Source organism: Colletes gigas, unplaced genomic scaffold, assembly GCF_013123115.1.
Source record: "Colletes gigas isolate AHSC1104 unplaced genomic scaffold, ASM1312311v1 Colletes_gigas_Sc00003, whole genome shotgun sequence".
In the NCBI taxonomy this organism is placed as follows: domain Eukaryota; kingdom Metazoa; phylum Arthropoda; class Insecta; order Hymenoptera; family Colletidae; genus Colletes; species Colletes gigas.
In genome coordinates this window covers 2,955,769-2,977,918 of record NW_025106632.1, presented here as the reverse complement: position 1 = coordinate 2,977,918, position 22,150 = coordinate 2,955,769, and the positions used below count along the sequence as shown (strand labels likewise).

At 37.8% G+C, this 22,150-nt stretch overlaps 1 protein-coding gene across 2 annotated transcripts in view; it reads right to left on the bottom strand.

Moving 5' to 3' along the window:
• The window catches only part of LOC122404700 (tRNA dimethylallyltransferase), a 107,380-nt gene extending 88,786 nt beyond the window's left edge, over positions 1-18,594 (bottom strand). The window contains exon 1 of one of the 2 annotated variants that reach the window (XM_043408897.1): positions 18,439-18,594. In XM_043408897.1, coding sequence (XP_043264832.1) covers positions 18,439-18,579 — 141 coding nt within the window. In that variant the 5' untranslated portion in view covers positions 18,580-18,594. Of the gene's footprint in view, positions 1-8,496; positions 8,558-18,438 lie in introns of those variants that run through there. The other variant, XM_043408896.1, reaches the window with a different exon arrangement.
• Positions 18,595-22,150: the final 3,556 nt, after the last annotated feature.

Sequence of the window (22,150 nt, the reverse complement as noted above, 5' to 3'; positions counted from 1 at the left end):
TTAATGCTTCGGGTGTGCCGAGTCTGTGATCTCTCGACGAAGATCCGACACGACGGAAATACAATTTTTAATTTACACTCGATCGAAAACATTCGACTCGACGAGGATAGAAATAAATAAAATTTTTACAAAAGATATTCGTGTTCAAGAATTTATAATTTGATTCGTTTAAACCGCGACGAACGATCAGCTTACTGCACGGAAACAGCTCGCGTTAGATTAAGATCATTGTTGTGAACAAAGCATCGTGCTCGCGAGCTGTTTCCAGGCAGTAGTGTGAACACAACGTAAAATAAAAGGGACAGAAAGTAAACAACTGGTTCTACATACACGTTCCTCTACTTGCACAGGCCGCGAAAGGAACGGCTGGCCATTAGCATCGTGGATTCCTACTAATTATCGTAAATGTTAAGTGGATCTTAGACGTTCGTACAGAAGAGCCGGTCCACGCTGAATCTACGATATACATTGAAAACCCTAATGGGACCAGTTTCGCGATTTCTTTCGCGATACGTCCGTCCCGCAACGACTCGCGCTCATCTCGTAATTTTGTTCGAATTAACACTATCCCTGTGAGATTTTGCCTCCACGGAACTGCGCTTACACCTTTGGGACCCGTCAGTCCCGGCTGAGACTCAACAAGAGGCATTTCTCAGACTGCTTTCGAAACGTGAAATTGTCTACGAAAAAAAATTATTAAAAAATGTCAAGAATCACTGCTCCAAGGATTAACATTATTTAGTTTTAACATTCCGCAGTTTTCTGACTTTCGAATTCTTTGCTCGATAGTTGTTTCCACGTCGATTATCGAGGCATAAAAAAAAAACTAACGCGATACGCAAAGAATGCACGACGATGATTAATATTCGCGCAGGTTCCAGGAAAACTGACGTGCTCTCATAGTAGCATGCATAGCGGAGTCAATGAGTCAATTACTTCAAAACTCTGCTACCCACACGGGCTAATATTGTTCGAGGTTATTAGCATCCTGAATTCTTCTTCGTCTTTAACGCGTCACTCGCAATTAGTCCGTTTCCTCGAACGATACTACAAACGCGTCATTCTACTTTGCGATCGCTCGTTAACGCCCATAAAATTCAATTGTATTGCAAATTTCGTTGCAGAAAATCTACGGAGACTGAATTCCTCTTCTTTCTACCGTTTTGAATTTTTAAAATCAGAATACAATATTCACTACGTTTTTAAGGGCAACTATAACGACTTTGCATAGAGTTTATAAAGATCTATAACACTTTATGAATGGAAAACGAGGCGACAGAATCTTCGAAATAATATTATTCAAATGAATTCAGAAATTTCTACGGTCTCGACGAGTTTCTAATGTGTAGCTAGACGTTCCGCCATTTTGGTCCCTCCCACTAAGCCGGGAGTATTCGTCTTCATTCACTGCGCCACGGCGAGAAAACGAGACTAGGAATCACCTACATATCGAAAGAATCACGAAGTATCATCGAGTGATTCGAAAGGTTCGTACGTTCCAACCTTGTAGAACTGGAAACGCGACCTTGATACGTACACGATCGTGGATCACGGGGCATTCTAAATCCCATTCACGTGCGATCGACGCGAATCCACGACGCTAGACTTCAACGGAAGCGTGGAATTCTCGAAGCGGCATTCTTGCCTGCTCGACGGGGCCGCCGAGGATCTGGTTTCTGGTTTAGCACCTGGTTACCGCATTTAATTAAGCGCGACATTATCGTACGCGCACCGATATCCTATTGCACTGTAACCCGGCGTGTTTCTGCGTTTATCTGCCTGACAGACCGCGAGCAAAACGATTTTCGTCTAATCATGATAAGTTCAATTAACGATAACGTGCCCTTTAAAGACCAACGTTCGCCAAAAACCTTCTGCGTCCTCAAAGACAAAGACTGTGGTCAAATATTAGACTGTGACAAAGAGTAATGAACTTGAAAACATCTTCGTCCAGTTTTACTAGATAGATGAATCTTTTTAGAACTTTTCTATCGTATTTAAGGGGCCATTCTACCTGTAGGCATAAAAAATACGTGTTTCTTTGTGATTTTTTTCTGCGGGTTATTAAAGAGCGATTAATTCCGGATTTTGTAGATACATTTATTATATATTTAGCTATATTTACGAATTTTTGCAACGCATAATATCTATTGATTACGCTGTTTTTGTTGATCATCAAACAACAGTTTTTACGAACGGCACCCGACTGCGTACGTGATATCTTGCGAACAAGTTATTCGAAATCCTAAAACCAACGATATTCTTAATATAGATGAGTGTGGTTATAGCATGAACTAGGATCTTTTCAAAAAAACAAAAAATGGCAAAATGGCAGCTATTTTACGAAAAAATACTGAATATTTTCATGTATTTGGTTGCTTTTTTGTTAATAAAAGAAAAAGTATTGCATATATCGCAATTATCCTAGTTCATGCTATAGGGAGACCAGTTCTGAAGATACTGTATAAATTTGATGTTGATATCTTGAATAGTTTTTTAGTTATCACGCACGCAGTGCCGAAAAATGTAGTTTCGAGAAAAACAGCTTTAAAGTTTCACGTCCAGTTGTTATACCTGCGCGCGATACGTTTTAAGCAGGTTATAACTTCGTTAGTTTTTCAAATTTCAATTTAATATTTGGTAGATATATTTTCGAGACAACATACTAAAGGAAAATGCAAAAAAAAAAATATCGATTTTTTTAATCCCACAAGGTAGAAAGGCCCCTTAAGGGAAACCATGGAGGTTCCAATACTTCTCATATCGGTTCAGCTAGGCCAAATAAATCGAATTTTGGATGACGTTGACTCTCCTAATCGATGGACGATGCCACACCTGAATCTCGAGTACCATTCAAATACTGGACGCCTGCTAACGGTGTTAAGTCCATTAGCATCGTTAATATTCATGGCGTAGTTTTCAACCTGCGCGCCTTTTAAAAATCTCGTAGCGTAACGATCGACGAATTTCCACTCGCGAGAGCTCCAATTTTTTTTAAACATCAACGCGATCCTCCGACGCACGAAAGAGGAAACTTAAATCCAAAGTAACAGAGTTACGTGCAATGGTGCTGATATTTACGAAATGAAAAATGGTAATTCTTATCTCGAGCATATTTTGGTTGTCTCGATCAACCCTCGCACGATTATATGCACGTAAACGAGAACGAAAGTCGGAAAACGTGGCGTGTATCGGCAACGCCGGTTGCATCACCGGAAGTATAAATAAAAAACAAGACAACACGCGAGACATCTTGTACAGGTGTGATAGCAGTGCACACTTGTCTTTGCATTTCAGCGAAAAAGTTCGATCGTCGGCTGAACGCTTCCTATTACGAATGAAACACCGACGATTTTCGAATTTAAAATATAACTTTCACAACTCTGTACTGGACTTGCGCGGGCTTGATTTCGAAAACGAATTTTTTATTCGAAGATACTCTAATAAATACCGCACGAAGACCAGCTTAAAAGAAAACTTCAGCGACCGGTATAAAATATGTAAAACAGTATTGATTTTCAAATACGCTGCTCGACGTGTTCTCGCTCGATATTGTGTATCCAGCGCAAATTGTCGTTAATAGCTACTTACGGTTGATAGTACGGTGAACGTACATATGAAAAAACGTGCCCACTTCCGATAAACAAAGCATTCAAACAATAGTATAGTATGCCTAAGAATATACATGTAAGACCACGAAGATACCATCTGATAACGCAATCTACCACAATAGTCGGCGCTATCTAACCCATTACATCTCGCAATTCGCCGTAGAAAAATTAAATAATCAGATCAATGTGACCTTAACTGTCCATAGACTGATCGATACGTACATACTAGCAAACGTCGACGTGCCGCGATGTTGTCGAGATTAAAAAAAAAAAGGACCTACAGCTTCGTAGAGACGCACGATGTCTAAAAAAAATTTTAAATATCCGACGATCTATCCAATTAAAACGATCGTTTGGCGCAATTTCCGTTTTTATTTGCGTCCAAGTACTCGTGACTATTGTAGATAAGATAGGAGACATCGCAACAATGTTGCAACGCGAGCTTACAACCGGTTCGCTAATAAATATATCTATAATATATCGCTAATATACAGGGTGGTCCACGTAACTTGTGCAGCTCGATAACTTCCAAAATATGCAAAAAAAGGAATTAATACTTCAGTTTCGATTGAAAGTTTCCAGATATCTAATACGAAGTTGCAAAAAGATCTTTATACTTTCTTTGCACGAAAGAAAAGATAGACGAGTAGTTGATGGCAGGTGCTTAAGGATAATTTTCCGATTCGGAAGATACCATTGGCACACACGCGTCGAGGAATGAAAGATCTCGCGATTTTCCTGGAACCACATTCCCGCGAAGCAATAACGACGCGGAACTCGAAAAGGTCAAGGTAATGCCGATTAAGTGGGCAACATTATTGCGAACGCTATCAAATTTCTATCGGGTCGCGTTGGTCACGAATTTGAAAATAAGAAGGCAAAGAGGCTAGTGGTGTTTTAAGGTCAGTAACCCAGGAAACGGCCGAGTATTTCCGTTATTACACCGCGAAACCACGCAACGCCCACATGGACGGTCCAGAAAAACTTTCATCGGACCCTGGCTGACTACTTGAATGTACGAAACGCCATCGAAACAATTTTTCCAACGAATTACCGCTCCTTCGTATCTTTATTTAAATCTAACGCGAAACAGGACTCTCGATTTACCTCGACGTCGTAATATATTTTTCCAAATTACTATCGTAACACCTTGGTGATAAAAATATAATTAAAAATGCAGATCATATAGAATATTTTATCGTGGAGTAAAATTCTGAATATAAATTTAATGACTATTTTTTATCAATTTTTCTCATTTATCAACCGACAGAGAATTCTTGACACAATTCTTGACTAAAGCAGCAATTCAATAGCAAGGCTATTAAGACTACAATACTGCAGAAGAATCACAATGTATAATTGATATTCTGTGAAAAAAAATGTTGCTCTTCCGATGCATATGAATAATTGTAAGATTATAAGACATAATCGTCACCGAATTATATAACATCCTTGCTTAACCATGACAAGCCTGCGGTTTATACGAATCCTACAGCGAAACCACAGCATTAATCATAAAGGTATAATTAACTCCTCCTAAGGTCTCGAATCAAGGAACATGTGACGCATTTGCTATTATTCATCTTAATCACCAGCCAGGCTTATTAATGGAAAGATTACTAAAGAAAAGATTAAGCTCTGCCATCGAAACGTTCGACTAATGTAAAATTTTTCGCAACGTTCCTTTTACCAATCATGGTAATATTCTATTTCAGATAATTTACGAAATAAAATATCTGATACTTTATACTATAAACATAATTCCAATATTTATTATGTTATATGACCATAAAATATTCTCGCGTTTGCAAAAAGGGTATTTTTATATATTCTTTTAAATATTGCAACAAATTGTTTTTTGCGCGTTTCGTTTAACAATTCAACGATCGGCGAATTCTAAATGGATTTGCATTTTCGAGACGGGAGGTTCTTAGCCGTCTAAATAAGATAAAAATGAGAATAAATTTGAATTATTACTTCGTGAGATACGACCGTAAAGTATTAGCCAAACATAATGACTTATGGTTGTCGGTAGTAAATTATAGTACCTTGCTATCTGGCTATGGGTTTGGAAAAATAAACTTTCTTGCATACAGAAACATGATAAAAGATCTATTGGTATCTTGGAAATGGAGTCTACCGAAATATCGTAATTAATATCTACGAAACGAAGACTTCAAAATTCATTAAACCGTACAGAATGAAAACATATTCGTGCAATAAAAGATGCACGATACTTGGTTCGCTTATTATACATTATGTGGCGCGAATAATAAGACTCGAACCAGTTTATGCAATTTTAATGCGATAGAATTAATTGATATTTCCGATGGCGCAATAAATGTTTAAGAACACAAAATTTACAGACTATTTGTAAGTTGTGATCTCATAAATATGTGATTTCGAGCCTCGTTTTTGCTCCCTTGAGGTTAATTGCTCAACCGAAGCAAATGCCAATTATGAATAAAATTTTATTGAAACTGTGAACATTGGTCGTCATTTTGATTCCATTTGAAATTAACTCAATGGAATGGATCGGGGTTCAAATCTTGGGTCGTGCAAAGATTATATTTTATTTCTTTTCTTTCATCTATCTGTTCTTATTAATTTGATTTTGCATACAAAAATACATTGTAGATAATTTTGATATATTTTTATTCGCAGTATGTAGCCATTGAGATCAAGCGAAATCTGTATCGTATCGTTCCATGTAGCAAATCCATAAATTAAAATTATCGTTACTCTATATTTACAATAAATTGTTGCATAAGAAATGAAATTGATACAAACAAGTAAACAAAAAAAAAAAAGAAACAAACTGAAATCATTTACATTGACCTGGAATTTGAACCTCGAACCACGGCGGTGAAGTTGAGCTCGTTATCGTCAATTTGTAATCGTTCAAAAACATTTTGAAAAATGTACAGTATCTGATATGTAATGCTACATTTTCATAAACAAAACGACGAGATCCATTAATGTTCAAAGTTTCAAAAAAATTGCTGACCCAAAGGTCTTGCACTCTTCTTGTCAGTTGTGTCTGCCCGTTTGCTATCGCGTCGCGAAAACACAACTGGATCGCCATGAAATTTAGAAGGTATCCCTAAAATAGGCCAACTTAAAATATCAGCTATGTAGCATCGCAAAATTTCTACCGGGTGGGAGAATTGTCGGGGGACGTCGTCTATAAAATACACGATATCTCGCTTATGCTTACTTTCCTAGCAAAAGCATTCATGACAAGATTTGTTGGATATCAAATTGAAAAACTTTTTCGTTCTATAGAAATTTTTGATAATATCGGATCGATAAAATCGTCGATAATAACACAGATATCCTTTTTAGTATTAATAAGAGTAAGTAGCTGAGCCATTATATAAGTGTTGAAATATTTTTTGTATTTGTATTAAGTAATAAATAAAATTATAAGACAATTTACAATTTATAATGGACTTATTAGCCACGGAAAAATTATTAATAAACACATTCTTTGACACTACTCTGTGCATCTCTATCATGTTGCAACAAAGACGTTAACAGTGTTAGTATTATTTTTAAGTACATGGAATACGACAGGTTTTACGACATTCTATGAATACGAGATTGAATAAAAGGCAAAGAACATTTGTCCAAAACCATTTCGAGCGACATCAAAAGGAACGGAAGGATAAAATAAAAGACGATGGTTCCGCAGGGGGAAGGAAACTGGCATCGATTCGCAGAGAAAACTGCAGGGTTGAAAATTAGAAGGGAGCCACCGACCACAAAGTTATGCGCTGCGTCATCTACTTCCCAACCCTTCAATCGAGAAGCTGCGGGTAATTTCGAGGTAACAGAACTATTCCCAGATTAAATTTAACGCAACGCTACTTCCACGTTTCCTATTTAAAGCCTTGTTTTCACGAGCGATAAAATCGTGTCGTACAAACGCACGACAACGCTTTGGCAAGGGGGTTTTCAAGCTATTTGGAAGACGCAATCCTCGAGAAAAAGAACATTTCTGTCCACAGTGTTGTACGCCAGAAACGAGCCAAGTTCTTATCAAAATAAAAATTTCTGAATTCATTGCTCGTTAAATAAAAATAAAACGAAGCGTTGCACGTTGGTTGTATCAACTGTCTATTATTCGAATACAATTTTGCATGATTCTGATAAGCGTTAACAGCCATTGTTTGAAGATTTGTTTACGTTATACACGATTCTATACATTTACAAGTTGACTTCGTTGAAAAGTACTTTCGAACTGGTTTGAAAAGCGAACGTTTAAATATCTGTTTACCGATAGCCGCGCGAGAAGAGAAAAAAAAGTGTAATTTTTGTGGAACAACACCGAAGGTACCATAACAATCTCGTAAAACATCGGTCGCGAGTCTCCTCGAGAGCCACGTTGACAAAGGAGCCTCGTAAATTTCGCATCATCGCCCCGTGGATTTAAAACCGGTTGGTCAAGTGGCTTGTACGTACGTGACCAGCTGTAATTCACCATTTTTAACGCACTTTTCATATCGTTCGTAACAGACCGTAGCACCGATTACTGAACCACATCGTGTACTAAGCACGGGATCTTCATTTACGCGTGAATCATTTCTTGATCAATTTCAAGTCGAAGGAGATAGACTTCCGTAACGATCGTAATTAATCGGTCTCGGTCACGAAACCCGCGCGCGAACACGTTTCTCGCGACTACCAACGTTATTTCCTATTTTCTATTTTCTATTTTCGGTATTCCCGAATTCACAAAATACGAAATCATTTTTAAACGCGTGATTTAGTCTCTCGACACGTTCCAGCGTTTGATAGTTCAACAATTTGAGCTCCGGCTGTCTATATCGGAGAGATATCCTTGAAGTAAAGTTAAACAATTTGATTCGTTTGTTGTACATACGAGAAATTCCGGCCCCCGTGATACAAGGCGCCATTCTCACGATCAACGTCGGAAGTTTTTCATGCGCGGCACGCAGTGGTTTTTCTGGCTGAAACAACGAAAACTATTTTGAATTCAAGGACCGCGGTACGTTGCCATCCACGGGTCACCGTCGTGATAAATTATCAACAAAAACGGTACCATACCCGAAACGCTTGTCCGCGCGGTTGACAGGTGGACAGTTGACATTTTTCGAGCAAAGATTACATCTGCCAACAGCGGAACGAGGATTTCTCTCCGTCCGATGGATGATTGAAAATACTGAAAAACCGCGTTCTTCGATCAACATGGACGCGTTAATTATTAACACTTACGTAATCCCCGGCTAACTGGTCGCGAATCCAATCAGTCATTCGGGGAAGGTTTTTCTTTCCTAATTCCATCTTCAAAAAAAATTCTAAATTGAATACATCGCGTTCTTAAATCAATTTATTATTCATTTTTCTGAGAGTCGAAATTTCAATCTCGACGAACGCGTCGGTTTTCAAAATTACTCATTCGTATGATAATTGATAGCCGTCGACAGCGGAAGTCGGCGACTTAGACGAAACAAAATTCAGTGAGAAAAAAAAATACATATCTGGTTGGAATTCAAGTGTCGACGTTCGACCGTAGGGTCGACGCCCGTGACGAAAGTGTTAATCATAAAATGATTTCAGAGGTGTTGAGTTCTTCGTGGCTCTCGTATGCTAAATTTTTGCTAAACCTCTGTTCGTCGCTGAGTAGAATTTTATTCTCTGATCTCAATAAACAAGAACTTTCAACGCGTACGTTCAGATTGATCTCTTATTTATTTCGGTACTCGTCGATAATAGAAAAATATTTTTACTACGTTTTCACTTAAGTCATCATTGATAGAAGCTACGCTATCTCGAATCAATCAATCCGAATATTTGCAATGTAAATAAAATATTTATGTACCACTGCTTAAATTAGTATACTATTACCTCTAACTGCGAATATTGAACAAAATTTAAAAAATGAATACATTTGTATGGTACAGAAAGAATTAATAATACCTTACACACGATTGCAAGTTTTACATTTATATTTTAATAATATTGAACACACGCAGGGACAGAAAAATTTGCTCCCCAAAAAGAGTTAAACAAATTTCCTTGTCGGAAACGAGACGTCCAATTAAACTCGTGACTGTCAAACATACCCGTTAGAAAACCAACGACTGGCAACGCGTAACAGGGTGTATCATTATACTTTCAACCGAATACTGTAACCACTGACAATTAGATAACCGTTTATTTACGCTGTTACAGATATTGTAAACCATTCGGTGGCTTTCATGCTCGTTTGCTTAAACGAGAGCAAAAGTTCTGGCAGCCGTGCGTCTGATAGGAGGGTTACACGGGATACGTTCACTTTCTTCGATCGTACATCGAATAGATTGATTCTAACCCGCATTGCTCGTGACTCACAAGCACGCTGGTTCGATCTATCCCACGGGTCTAACGAGTCCCAAATTATCCTCTACCTTCTGTTCGACTAACAAAGAACGGAATTAGTTCACGAATAAGACACTTCTCTAAACTATGCAGGGATCTGCTGGCGCTTAAGTGGTAGAACTCGCTAGGAAAAATAGGAAAATTCGAAATAAAACGCTGATTAATGATATTAGAAAATTTCTAATTGACTCTCGTTATGAACGAGAAATCCGTTAGCAAGATTCGCTTCTACAGAAATAGGCTTTTGGCGAATGGAAGAAAGTTGTTTCGATCGATCGAAATTCCAAGTATTCGGGTCAAGATCCCATACTCTTATTTAATCTCCCGAAGAAAAGATGTTATTAAAGCGTCTAGCGCCCATAATCAAGCACGATGGAGGCTCCGGTTATGGTGTGGGATCCTTTTTACGAGCGGGAGTAGACGATCTAGTCCAAACAGACCGCGCACAATGAAGAAAGAGGACTATAGAACGATATTGAAAAGACATCCTATACCATCGGGATTGTATTTAATAGGAAATAATTTTACATTGCAGCCGGACAATGATTCGAAACACACGCTTCCAAATTGTACAAAGACTCCGGTAAGGACAGGACAGAATGATGTGGCGTGTGACCTACTCAATCGTCGAATTGAACCCTTTGAAACTATTATGGGAAGAAGTGGATCGTTCTGCCAAGTTCAACATCTCGAAATCATCTATCGAGAAGCGTGGATTAGTCGCTGTTTTAAAACAAAAATACAAATAGCTATCTGTTAAAACTAAGGACGCATTTTTCGACGAGTAACTGATTTAAAAATTATTGTAGCAGCTGTTTATCGTAATGTACAGTTACTCGAAGAAAATCCTCGCTCGTTCGCGGAGCGATTCCAAACTTTTGACCCGCAGTGTACGAGGCAAAAACTCCGTGACGATCGAGTTGCTTAAATTGAACCGCACTCGGTTGCTCAAATTGGACCGGTTTAATTTAGGCGTAATTTTTGTTTCGACTTGTTCTGAACATTTTTCAATCAATATCAATGTGTACGAAGCGCGGCGTCCGTGTGCGACGTGCGTGTGCCTGTGCGTGAAAAATTGAGAAGAAAAGATTTACAAGGAAGAAAGGGCAAAAACTAGAAGGCAGGGATGATTGGTTTTGCGTACAATACGCGAAAGAAATTTTCACCGTGACGGATCGACGTTGAAAACGAGCGAACACGATAGTTAGCAAAGAATCAAACGGAATATTCCTCGTGCAAGGTATCCTCCCATTTGCGATTCCATGTGTTCCGCGAACTCTAAGCCGCAAACGCTCGTTCGAATTCCATTCGAAGTCTAACGACGATGTTAAGATTCAATGGGCCAAGTGCTCGAGACATACCACGGCCCGACAACCCGTATATCCAGTTCATCGACTTTTCGTCGATCCTGTCGAGTAACGTTTCATCGATTCCGTCCCTGAGACCGCCAAACCAGAAGGTCCCTGCTCCGCCAGAGCCTCTCTCGGAGGTCGGGAATTACTCTGTTAACGGTGACTGACAGCGGGCCATGTCTCCCCGGAGGATTTTATCACCTCCGGAGTAGAACAAATCCGTCCGCGTCCATAATTTCACGATGAAAGGTCCCTTCTTCTTCTTCTGGGATTCGATCCTGTGTAGGAAGAATCTTGGGGGCGGCGCCGCGCGGAACCCGAGGAAATTTGCAGATATCTTTTTTCGGCGCGCGTGTGGGCAGACACGTGTCTGACTTTGTCCGGGTTCCCTCGAGACGCAGTCACCAGAAGGCGTGTAGTTTATGCACGCAACCGAAAACGCGCGTGGACTCCAACACATGCGCCGTTGGTAACCCAACGAGAGAGGATCTCGTTATTATTAACACTGACGACCTGCGCCGAAATCAGAGAGCACTTCGTTCACCGAGCCCAACGGGGAACACGAAACAACGGACAGGGGAATACCCCCTTCGACGCTATTTCCACCGAGACACCTTGCTAAATATTCGACGCGAATTATTTTCGAACCTTGCTCGCCTCTTCCTCGTTAACCCCTTGGGCGTACGATTTAAATAGACATTACTTTTCATACGCGTACTATTTAATTCTGATCGTGTTCGTGCAAGAAATGGCCACGGAAAAAGAATCGATTTGTTTTACGTATGCATCGTGAATGTGAAAGTGTGTTGATTTTAATGTACAGAGTGTTCGGGCACCTATGAGAAAAATTTTAATGGGAGACTCTAGAGGCCAAAATAATACTAGCAATTTGTTGATTGAGCCTTCGTTAAAAAGTTATTAACGTTTAAAGTTCCATACAGACCGGTGAAAAAAAAAATTTCAAATCATTTTGGAAAAATTATTTTTAGTTGCGGGGGTCGATTACAATCAATTTTGGTGAATAGACATACCCCCGAAATCCTTCGCACTATCGAGAAAAAAATTCGTGTACGTGAGAAATTCAAAAATTTCAAATCGTTCTAAAAAAATTATTTTCGATTGCAGGGATCAATTGCAATCATTTTTGGTCAATAGACATACCCTCGAAATCCTACGCAATTTCGAGAAAAAAATTCCAGTAGGTGTGAATTTATTCGGCGAAATTCAAAAATTTCAAATCGTTCTAAAAAAATTATTTTCGATTGCAGGGGTCGATTACAATCATTTTTTGTGAATGGACATACACTCGAAATCCTACGCAATTTCGAGAAAAAAATTCCAGTAGGTGTGAATTTATTCGGCGAAATTCAAAAATTTCAAATCGTTCTAAAAAAATTATTTTCGATTGCAGGGGTCGATTACGATCATTTTTTGTGAATGGACATACCCTCGAAATTCTACACACTTTCGAGAAAAAAATTCGAATAGGTAGGCAAATTTTATTAATGACTTTTAACAATAATTTTGTTAATAACTTTTTCTATATATTTCGAATAATCGAATAATAATGTTAACGTGCTATTTTAGCCTAGAACTTCATAAAAATCGATTTGTTTTTGGCCACCACTATCCCACTCACAATTTGAGTAGTACATGCACGCTCTGACGGTAACGACCGGAAAAATTGCGCGTATATATGCGTCAATGATGCAAATGGGTTAACTTACGAATATTAAGAGCACGTGACCTGGCATTATCCCAGATTAGTCGGGCCTCAAACTCACGGAAGACTTAAATTTGCGCAAAAATAGTGGTTCACTCTAGCGATCATGATCCGGTAATATTAATAGTTTTGGTACAAACAGCAACATTACACGTTTCGTCCAGAATCTGCTAATTGGACTCGGTAAGACTTAGCTAACAGTTCCTGCCTTAGATGTGCTACTATTAAGCGTTTGAACAATCTCTTCAAACTAATGACCATGGACTAATTGGTTGGAGAGAGTGTCTATTAAATCCAAATGCTCGTTAAATAGATATAGTTAAATAACAAATTATATATTTATGAGCACAATCCGTTCCATTAACGATAACGAAGAACTGTATCATATTTATTTCCCTACGCAAGAAACCCCCTAACTTGACCACCTCAAATATCTGTGACGGAGCAAATATTTATATAACTTTATTCGTCACGATTTCAATAATGTAAAGTACACTTCCAAATGATCTTGAATATTAAAAATCACGTTTACATGGGAATTAAAAAAGTACATACAAGTAACACGTATCGATGCAAATATTTTTATTTTAAAAAAGTGCTCAAAACGATTAAACTTCGATAAGGTATCGGATACAATAAATAAAACGATTATCTCGCGCTTTAAATAAATTCCGAAATTATGGTATGTGCACGAACGATCGATAAAGAACTGAAAAATACTTGACCCATGCTGGGACGTAAGTGTAAATTACCAACAGTTTACGAGATATTTGACAATAGAGATTGTAATCGTCCACGGATATATTAATATTCTACGACTCTACTGTTCCTTCGAGTGAGACCGTAGCCTCGTGTTTATGGTTGTAGTTTCGCAATCATCCTGCCAGGAATCGAGTTCCTCTGCGACAATAGCTTCCTTCTTTACGCTAAAAATTAAAATCCTACATAACTTATAAAGGTTACGTAAAACCTTTACCAAATAATTCTATACTCGTTAATGACTTCTGCAATCGATGCAACTTTAAATTTCGTATAAAAAATTTTCATTCATGACTGTTGGACGATAATAGGTACAACCAAAACTATGATAATAAAAGCTGAAAGTGATTAGTACTATATGGACGAAGAAACGGGTAAAAATAAAATATATGAAAGAGTTACAGAGTGATTTATTACGAGTAAAACGTTGCGGGGGTGGGCAAGGTGAGAAAAGAGATCGTTGTTAAAGTCAGAATAATTAAACGAAGTTATAACTATATATATAATGAATGAAAACATTAGAAATCGTCCGAAAGCACGGTTCGAAATAACTGTAAGAGAAAACGTCGTTGCGACCAATGCGGAACACGTGATTCATATATCGAGGGTAAAATCACGTGCAGGCATATGTTTAAAAACACAATTTGCCTCTGACCAGTTAAAAATATACTCAACGTGCAAATATGCGTGAAATCGATGGTAAAACAATGACTTGTATGCGTTCAAATTTATTATTTGATTAAAGTGAAAATTTCGATTATTGTGTCTGAGAAAATCTATTAAACAGTTAGTAAAACGCATATTATATTAGTTGTTTGCACAAGTAATCTTGCAATCTATTAGGATTCAATCAATATACGACTGACTTTATTTAAAAGATAAATACACTTGAGATACTTGAATGAATTTTATTACGAATGCAATGAATGAAAAACCTTGAATTTTTATATAATTTATACGGAAAAACATTTGATAATTACTTCACCAGTATTTGTAGTATACTATGATTAAGGCAGGATTAAATCGGTTTCTATTTATACCTTGTTGTTAGTTCAAGTAAGGATCATGTAGATGGAAGATTGAATATGATTATTCCATATTCACGAGAGGAACATAAAGATCGTGCAGTATGCTCTAACCGTAAAGTGCAAGGAAACAGAAGAGAAACATGTTATACATATATGCGAAATATACGAAAGGATGGCAAGGAAACCGTGGAACGAACATGCTGGGCTGATCGTTAGAGAATGTTAGGATTGTAAATAATGACGAAGTATATTTTTATCAGTTATTATTTTAGTTGCACACACAGAACTGCTGAAACGAAATATCAAAAAAATGATTTCAGAACAAACTACGATTTCTTCGAATACTCGACGGAGAGAATATCGGCTGTATTACTAATTCAAAGACCAAAAAGGAACCGGAAATCCCACGACCCTTTATCCAGCACACACTCCAAGAGGACAGAGTTTAATTCAATCCACTTACTTTCTAACGAGTATCATGCGTGCTTTACTACTTTGCATTTATACAATTTGCTTCCACGCTACAAGATAATAAAACTCACTCGAATATATTAATAAAGCACGAGATAAATCGTGCCGTCCATTAATGCGGAAGATGTACATATGTAAAGTAATGCGCCAATTGGTCGGGCACTTTACGTAACTTAATTTATCTCTCGAATGAATTCTTATTACAAAAGGGGCTCCCGAGAACTGTTTAAAGAATTCACTGGAACTGATACGTTTAAAGAGTACTTAAAAATATTGAATCGCGATCCAAATTCATTCATGGCAAGTTTCCCTTCGAATTCCACGCTCAACCGATTTTTTTCTTAAATAATATCTTTTCAGTTTCACGTTTCGAACGTATGCACTTATAACGATAGGAATATATATCGCGTTAATTTTTCTTTTAACGCGAAATTTTGGCTCTTTGCCCGAAAGGTTGCCAACCCCTGTTACAATAACTAAACACTAAACAATCGCGATTCAAATGGATTTTAAATCGATATTCCTTGTAAAAACTATGAACGACATATTTGATAAATTATAGAGCCTCGACAAATTTAAAATCTGGCTCCATCCGTAAAGTAAGCTAATAAATATTAGTTTAACACGAGTTTCGAATTAACGTATACTTTCCAATTTGTATCAATCCACAAAATTTACTCAACGCTTACGATGAACTGTATGCATAGATGTAGATCTATATATGTTATACAATAATACGTGAAAGTATATATAGCATTATGTAAATGTACAGCTCATCATTTTTTCCTTCCTTTTCTTTTTAATGCGGAATTTTTGGCTCGCCGCCCGAAAGGTAACCGACCTCCGCCGCGGTACTAAGCGCTACGCTAATTCAATCGCGATTCGAGCAAATTTTAAATAAAATTGTATCGCGTCGTTCGAAGAACGCTGGGAACTTGACAGAAATTTCTGTTCGTCGAGACACGTGGTACAGACGCCAACGAGTATCAAGATCAACGACCAAAGCTGCAGGAAAATAATTACGAACACGTCATTTCCGACGAAATTTCAGCCGCCTTTATGTCACAGCCCTGTAATTAAACGACCCTCGTAGTTGCTTTATACAAGTGGAAGAGCAAGACAATTAGAGCGATTAACTCGGGAGCTCTCTAAATGTAGCCACGCCAAAATCTACCGCTGTAAAGAAGCTAATAAAAAGAGGGCGATTGTTTCGCCTACAACTATTAAAATGCGTTTAAAAAAACCTAAATTAACGATTAAACACGATAGATCGAAAATTCGTAAAAACTGTCGAGTCGAAACATCCAATAGGAGTCTGCGCGACATTTGAAAGAAGAACAGGCTTCGAAGTCGTGTAAAGTGCCAACTATTAAACATGGCGGTAACAGTATAATGGTCTGCGGTTGCTTTAGTGACAATAAACCTGGTAAACTGGTAAAAATAGACCGACCCTCGATGCTTACAGGAAAACTATCACCGACCGATACGTTGGCCCCGTTCGTTTCCGTTCCGTCTATCTCCCCGTGTGTCAAATGGCTTTCGTAGACACTTAATCGTTATCTTCGATGCGTAGACATCTCTGTCGACGAAAATAAAATTGCAATACTGCGTAAAACCGCAAACTAAACGGAGAATTCGAAAATTCACCAGGAAGAAACAATATTAGCTTAAATAATGGTACGAAGCACTCTGCCAAATTGTACTAGGAATTTATGAAACAAAAGAAACGACAGAGTTTTGGAGCTATGGAGTAGCCGTCGTAATAGCCTAATTTATCACGGATAGATGGAAGAGTGAGAAATCGTTCACCAATCAGTGCCATACAACTTTGGGAATTTCTTCGACCAGAATGGGAAGAGTTAGACACAGAATATTTAAAAAAAATTAATAAGCAAAATGCTCGAGATTTTTGTTACTTTTACGCTAATTTTGTTTTGCATTATTAGATAGTATATGTAATATAGATATGAGATTTTATTAAAAAATTAATAAGCAAAATGCTCGATATTTTTGTTACTTTTGAGCTAATTTTGTTTTGCATTATTACATAGTATACGTAATATAGATATTAGGTACGAACATGTACATTCATGAACACAATGTGCATAAAGTTTATAAACACTGATGACATTAAAGAGATGCAATAAATCTCAGACTTGGAACCGAATAACCGTTACCATGTAGAATAACATATTACTCTGACAAGTTGTAAATTATGTTAATTTGTTCGTTTACGTAAAAATTAATAATGTCACGAGAAGTATTTCTGGTAAAAAACGGGAGGTCGTGTAGTCATGTCACAGAGAAGTCACGTGTTGCAAACATCCGCGTAGGCTAGAAACAACCTAACCTTAACCGAGCGTAGTCGGTCATCCGAGGGTTACACGACGAATAAATGACGTTTTATTATACCAAACATTACCGATAAAGATATTTACGTTGCAATCAATGATCTCGAATCTACATAAATATATGATACAAGTTTACTCATCCACTTAACACAAAATAAGTACATCTCAATATTATTGCAATTGCATAATCGGTATTTGCGGAAACACGTGACGAGATGATACACGACAGATAAAGACACTACGTTTATATTTACAAACTCATAATCTCTGCAGCGGTTAGAACATCACGGCGGAACTGCATAAATCAAAACTGCGTAAAAAGCATGCACAAGAAACGAAAAAAACACATTTACTTGTAACGGAGCGCAACACACGTGACAGCTCGTAACTGTACCTTTGCATAAATATACACGCATTAAGAATACCGATGGTTTTGCCATTGAAAGCATAATGCATACGGATAACCACTCTGGACTTGCAATAGTAAAATGTAAACACGACTGAATACGACGAGCTGAACAAAACTGCGTGCTGCAAACACTTTAACCTGTACACTCTCTTGTCAAATAGTCCCTATGATCGTCGTATTCAAACAGCCTCTACGGTTTTGCTTCAAACGATAGGTAAGACAACTAGTCCGGAATTCTAAAGAGAATTGGTTTAAATATCCACCGGGAATAAACAACTTTCGAACGTGCACCTAACCTACAAAGCAGAAGGCACAGTCACGGCACAAGGGAAAGCAATATTTTGTTTTACCTGCATACTGTCGGCAGAGATAATTTCTCCGGCATATCTGCGTGCCAGTTCGATGGACAAACGTGATTTTCCGCACCCAGTGGAACCCAAAATAGCTAAAACTGGCACACGCGACATATCGACCTCTCCACGATCACTCATCGTTACCCGATACTGCGCATGCGCCACCGCAGCCAGCATGTGTTCCTTGTTTCGACCAGCTAACCACGTGACTCGCGAAGGCGGTTGATTTTAAATGAGATTCCGTAAGTTTCACAGAGGCTAGACACACTGCACTTTCAGAATAAATTACAGACGCGAACAAAAACATTGTAAACAGTTTAATTTCACTATAACACAATTTCGTTATATCACATTCAAGTAAAATATACAAAATAAACTTTCAAATATCCAATAATAAAATAATATGAAGGTTTAGATTAATTCTTGCATTGATTTTAATACATAGTAGTGATAACTTATTTATATATTTTTCGCACAATTATCTGCTTGACTCGTTATTTCGAATTATTGCTTACATGCTGTAAATATCTGAATAAATATGAAACATTAGAATTTATTGCGTCATCGATGAATGCAAATAAATTATAATTTGTTGCAAATCGAAGACGCTATCTATCACCTCCCAAGACAGAAAAATCATCGTAGTATACATCGTAGTATTATTGCAACTGTGATTGCATAAAATCATATTTCGCAGTACTGCAAATTGAGCTGATTAGGCATAACACATGGTTCAGTCTAAGACACATGTTTCAATGGCTATTACTACGATGAAACATGAAACATGACGTTACGCGTCTTCTAATACGATCGACATGTACAACGTATTCTTAAAAATTACGAGTAGTTCATACTCTAAAGTCTCATTGCGTAGTAATTTGACTTTGATAACATGGCAAATCACATTATTAAGAAATAAAGTCATGAAAAATTGTTTAAGTATATGCGTTTGCTGAAAACTTAACTTCCCTATCTCTGTTGCATTTTACTAAAATTATACTATCTTGTTCTTGAATGAATTAAAAGAGCATCGACTTGAAAACTGCAATTATACCAGAGTTACACAATTTTTTCACTTATACATTTACTCCTTCTATATTTAGATATAAATTTTATTTCATTTCTCCTGTATCGTTTACTCCAAGCCCCCCATTAATTGTTATTGCACTAATTATACATCTCCCAACATATTTAGTGCGCAACAGCTTAATTAGGACTATTTGCTAAGCCACCATCTAGCTGGTACGGTTGATTCAGTTCTGCTACTCACAAAAAAGGAACAATTTCAGGTTTTGATAAGATAACACAGCTGCTCGAAGAAAAAGTTTCGGTTTACCTAGTCATAAATACAGATAGTATCTATCGCTACTATTTTCATAGTTATCATAAGAATGCACGGGATATCATCCTAAAGTGAAAGGGGACCCACGATAATTTATAAGAGCAAGTTTTCTTCCGATTATATACCAAAACTTTGTAAATTGTACATTTTATTTGGGATACTATAAATCTGAAGAGATTTATATGGATATTATTCTATTCCAGATTTCATATCCCTCTTAATTATTGATGTCTTCACATACACTTGTAGTACTATAGTCTAATGGCACGTAATTCGATACCACTGGTTACATAAATGAACGTATTCATCGTATCTCTGTTCCAGTCTATGACAAGACAATGACAGAAACTATTACTTTTATAATTCATTACACGAAGGAACAGAAAATCCACATCAAATCGTTTCAAAGTATGAACTTGTATCAACTTTAGTCTAAAACGTTCTTTTCTATCTTTAAAAATAAACGAGTTATCCAAACGACTTGTCTGAAATGCCCCACCCTGTGTAAAAATAAAACATAAGCAGGAACAATCGATCGAGAATTTTCCACGCAAATAATTTGTTTGATGAAATGCATGAAAAAAGAACAAACATCTTCGGGGACACTTAAATTTAAATCAATACTTCGTGGGCCAGCTTCGAGATAGGTCGTTAGTCTTTAATCTGTCGAGCGTAGATTTAACCTATTTCCTGCTTACGTAATCGCTAGTACTATTCCGTTCTTTCGACAAATACTCTCAAATATTTCTGCTTAAAAAACTGGCATGTATTTCGAGATTCCTTTCAAGGTAGCATAAATGCCCTACGGAATGTACGCGAGCTGACTGGGGGCGCGATGTTTGACTGGATGTGTGAATTGTAAAGAATCCACTGTTTGGAGTACTTCGATTTATGATCATCCGTTCCTACACTTCCGTATGCCCCGAGATTTTCTTTGAAAAATTCAAACAAACAAAATCTATTTATGGTAACCATAAACGAAGTTCCCACACTTCGTCTGACGCGCGATCCTCGCTATAAAATCACCCTCGACGCTCAACCGAGGCCTAGAAATTCTCTAGCGGCCTCTCCCGCCCGCGAGCCTCAAATTCAAACAATATTTGGAATTATTGGAGGGTGAAATTAATAATCTAGCATTACTCGAACGTCGGGCATTGCTCTCTAGATGCTTCAAGCTTAAAACGCTAGTTCCTTTCAAATCGATAATAATAATTATTCTCCAAATTAAATTCGTTCCATACCTCTCTATTAAAAAACACTCGGATATTCTTATTTTGCATAAACGTATTTTGCGAAAGAATATCACCTTATTTCTTTCACGAATGGACGCGTTATCCTGCAAACTTTATGTTTGACCTTTTCCGTTCGATTGACTCGTAAACTACTTGCACGATTAGAATAAACATTGCTTTTTAGAGCCACGGTGAGTTACACAATGGAGCTATTAACGTCAGCAAACATTCAACCCTTTCTAAACCCTCTGCACATGAACTTTTTGACCCATTCTCGTATCAAGCTCATAAAATACATTTATCACTAAGTAACGAAATGAATCTAACATCATTACTATATAAATTTACCTAAAGTTACTCAAACTGGATACGCGACCCAACGAAACGTCCCGATAAGATTAGGGGTTAAGGCTCCGGTCAAAAATGGCCCGTCGCCCGTCGCCGGAGGGTTAATCAGCCGTACATAATGCTTCACGCATATAAAACGAGCATTTACATTTCTCAAGCGATTGCGATCTCGGTGAATCGTGTGTAAGGTTATCGCCCAACTTCCTTCCAAGTTTTAACAAAACCAAATGCGTACGAGACGACGGCGGAACGTAATCGCGACTTGTGGTTCGCGAGCTTCCGATTCCAAGACTCGAAAGACTTAAATAATTTCACCAAATATGTATTTAGAAACACCACGGAACTGCATCGCGATCACCTGCCTTGATAGCAGATACGAAAGAACAATTAGCCTGAATTACTATTTCTCCTGATCTCGAGCACGAAACTACAACGAAGGAGATTGTTCTAACATCGATATTAACTGGATTTCGCTCCAGTTACTAATGATCTCTCCGTGTTCCAATTTAAGGAACGCGAAGAACGTAATTGCAGTATATAAAAATATTTCACATTTTTTTTGTGCTCGTCAACCCTTACGTCTCGATCAAAGAGATCCCCCTTTTGTCGGTTGCCGGTCTTCCAGACGATCCGCGTGATTTATTATCAATTTTACACCCGATAAAAAGTTTCCCGACAATTTCGCGTTCATCTTCGTGGAATTCACGATTAGACGTAGTATTTCGGGGAGACCCGTTGTACATCGTTCGGTTTATTGGCTACGCGGATGCGTGCACGTTGCCGCTAC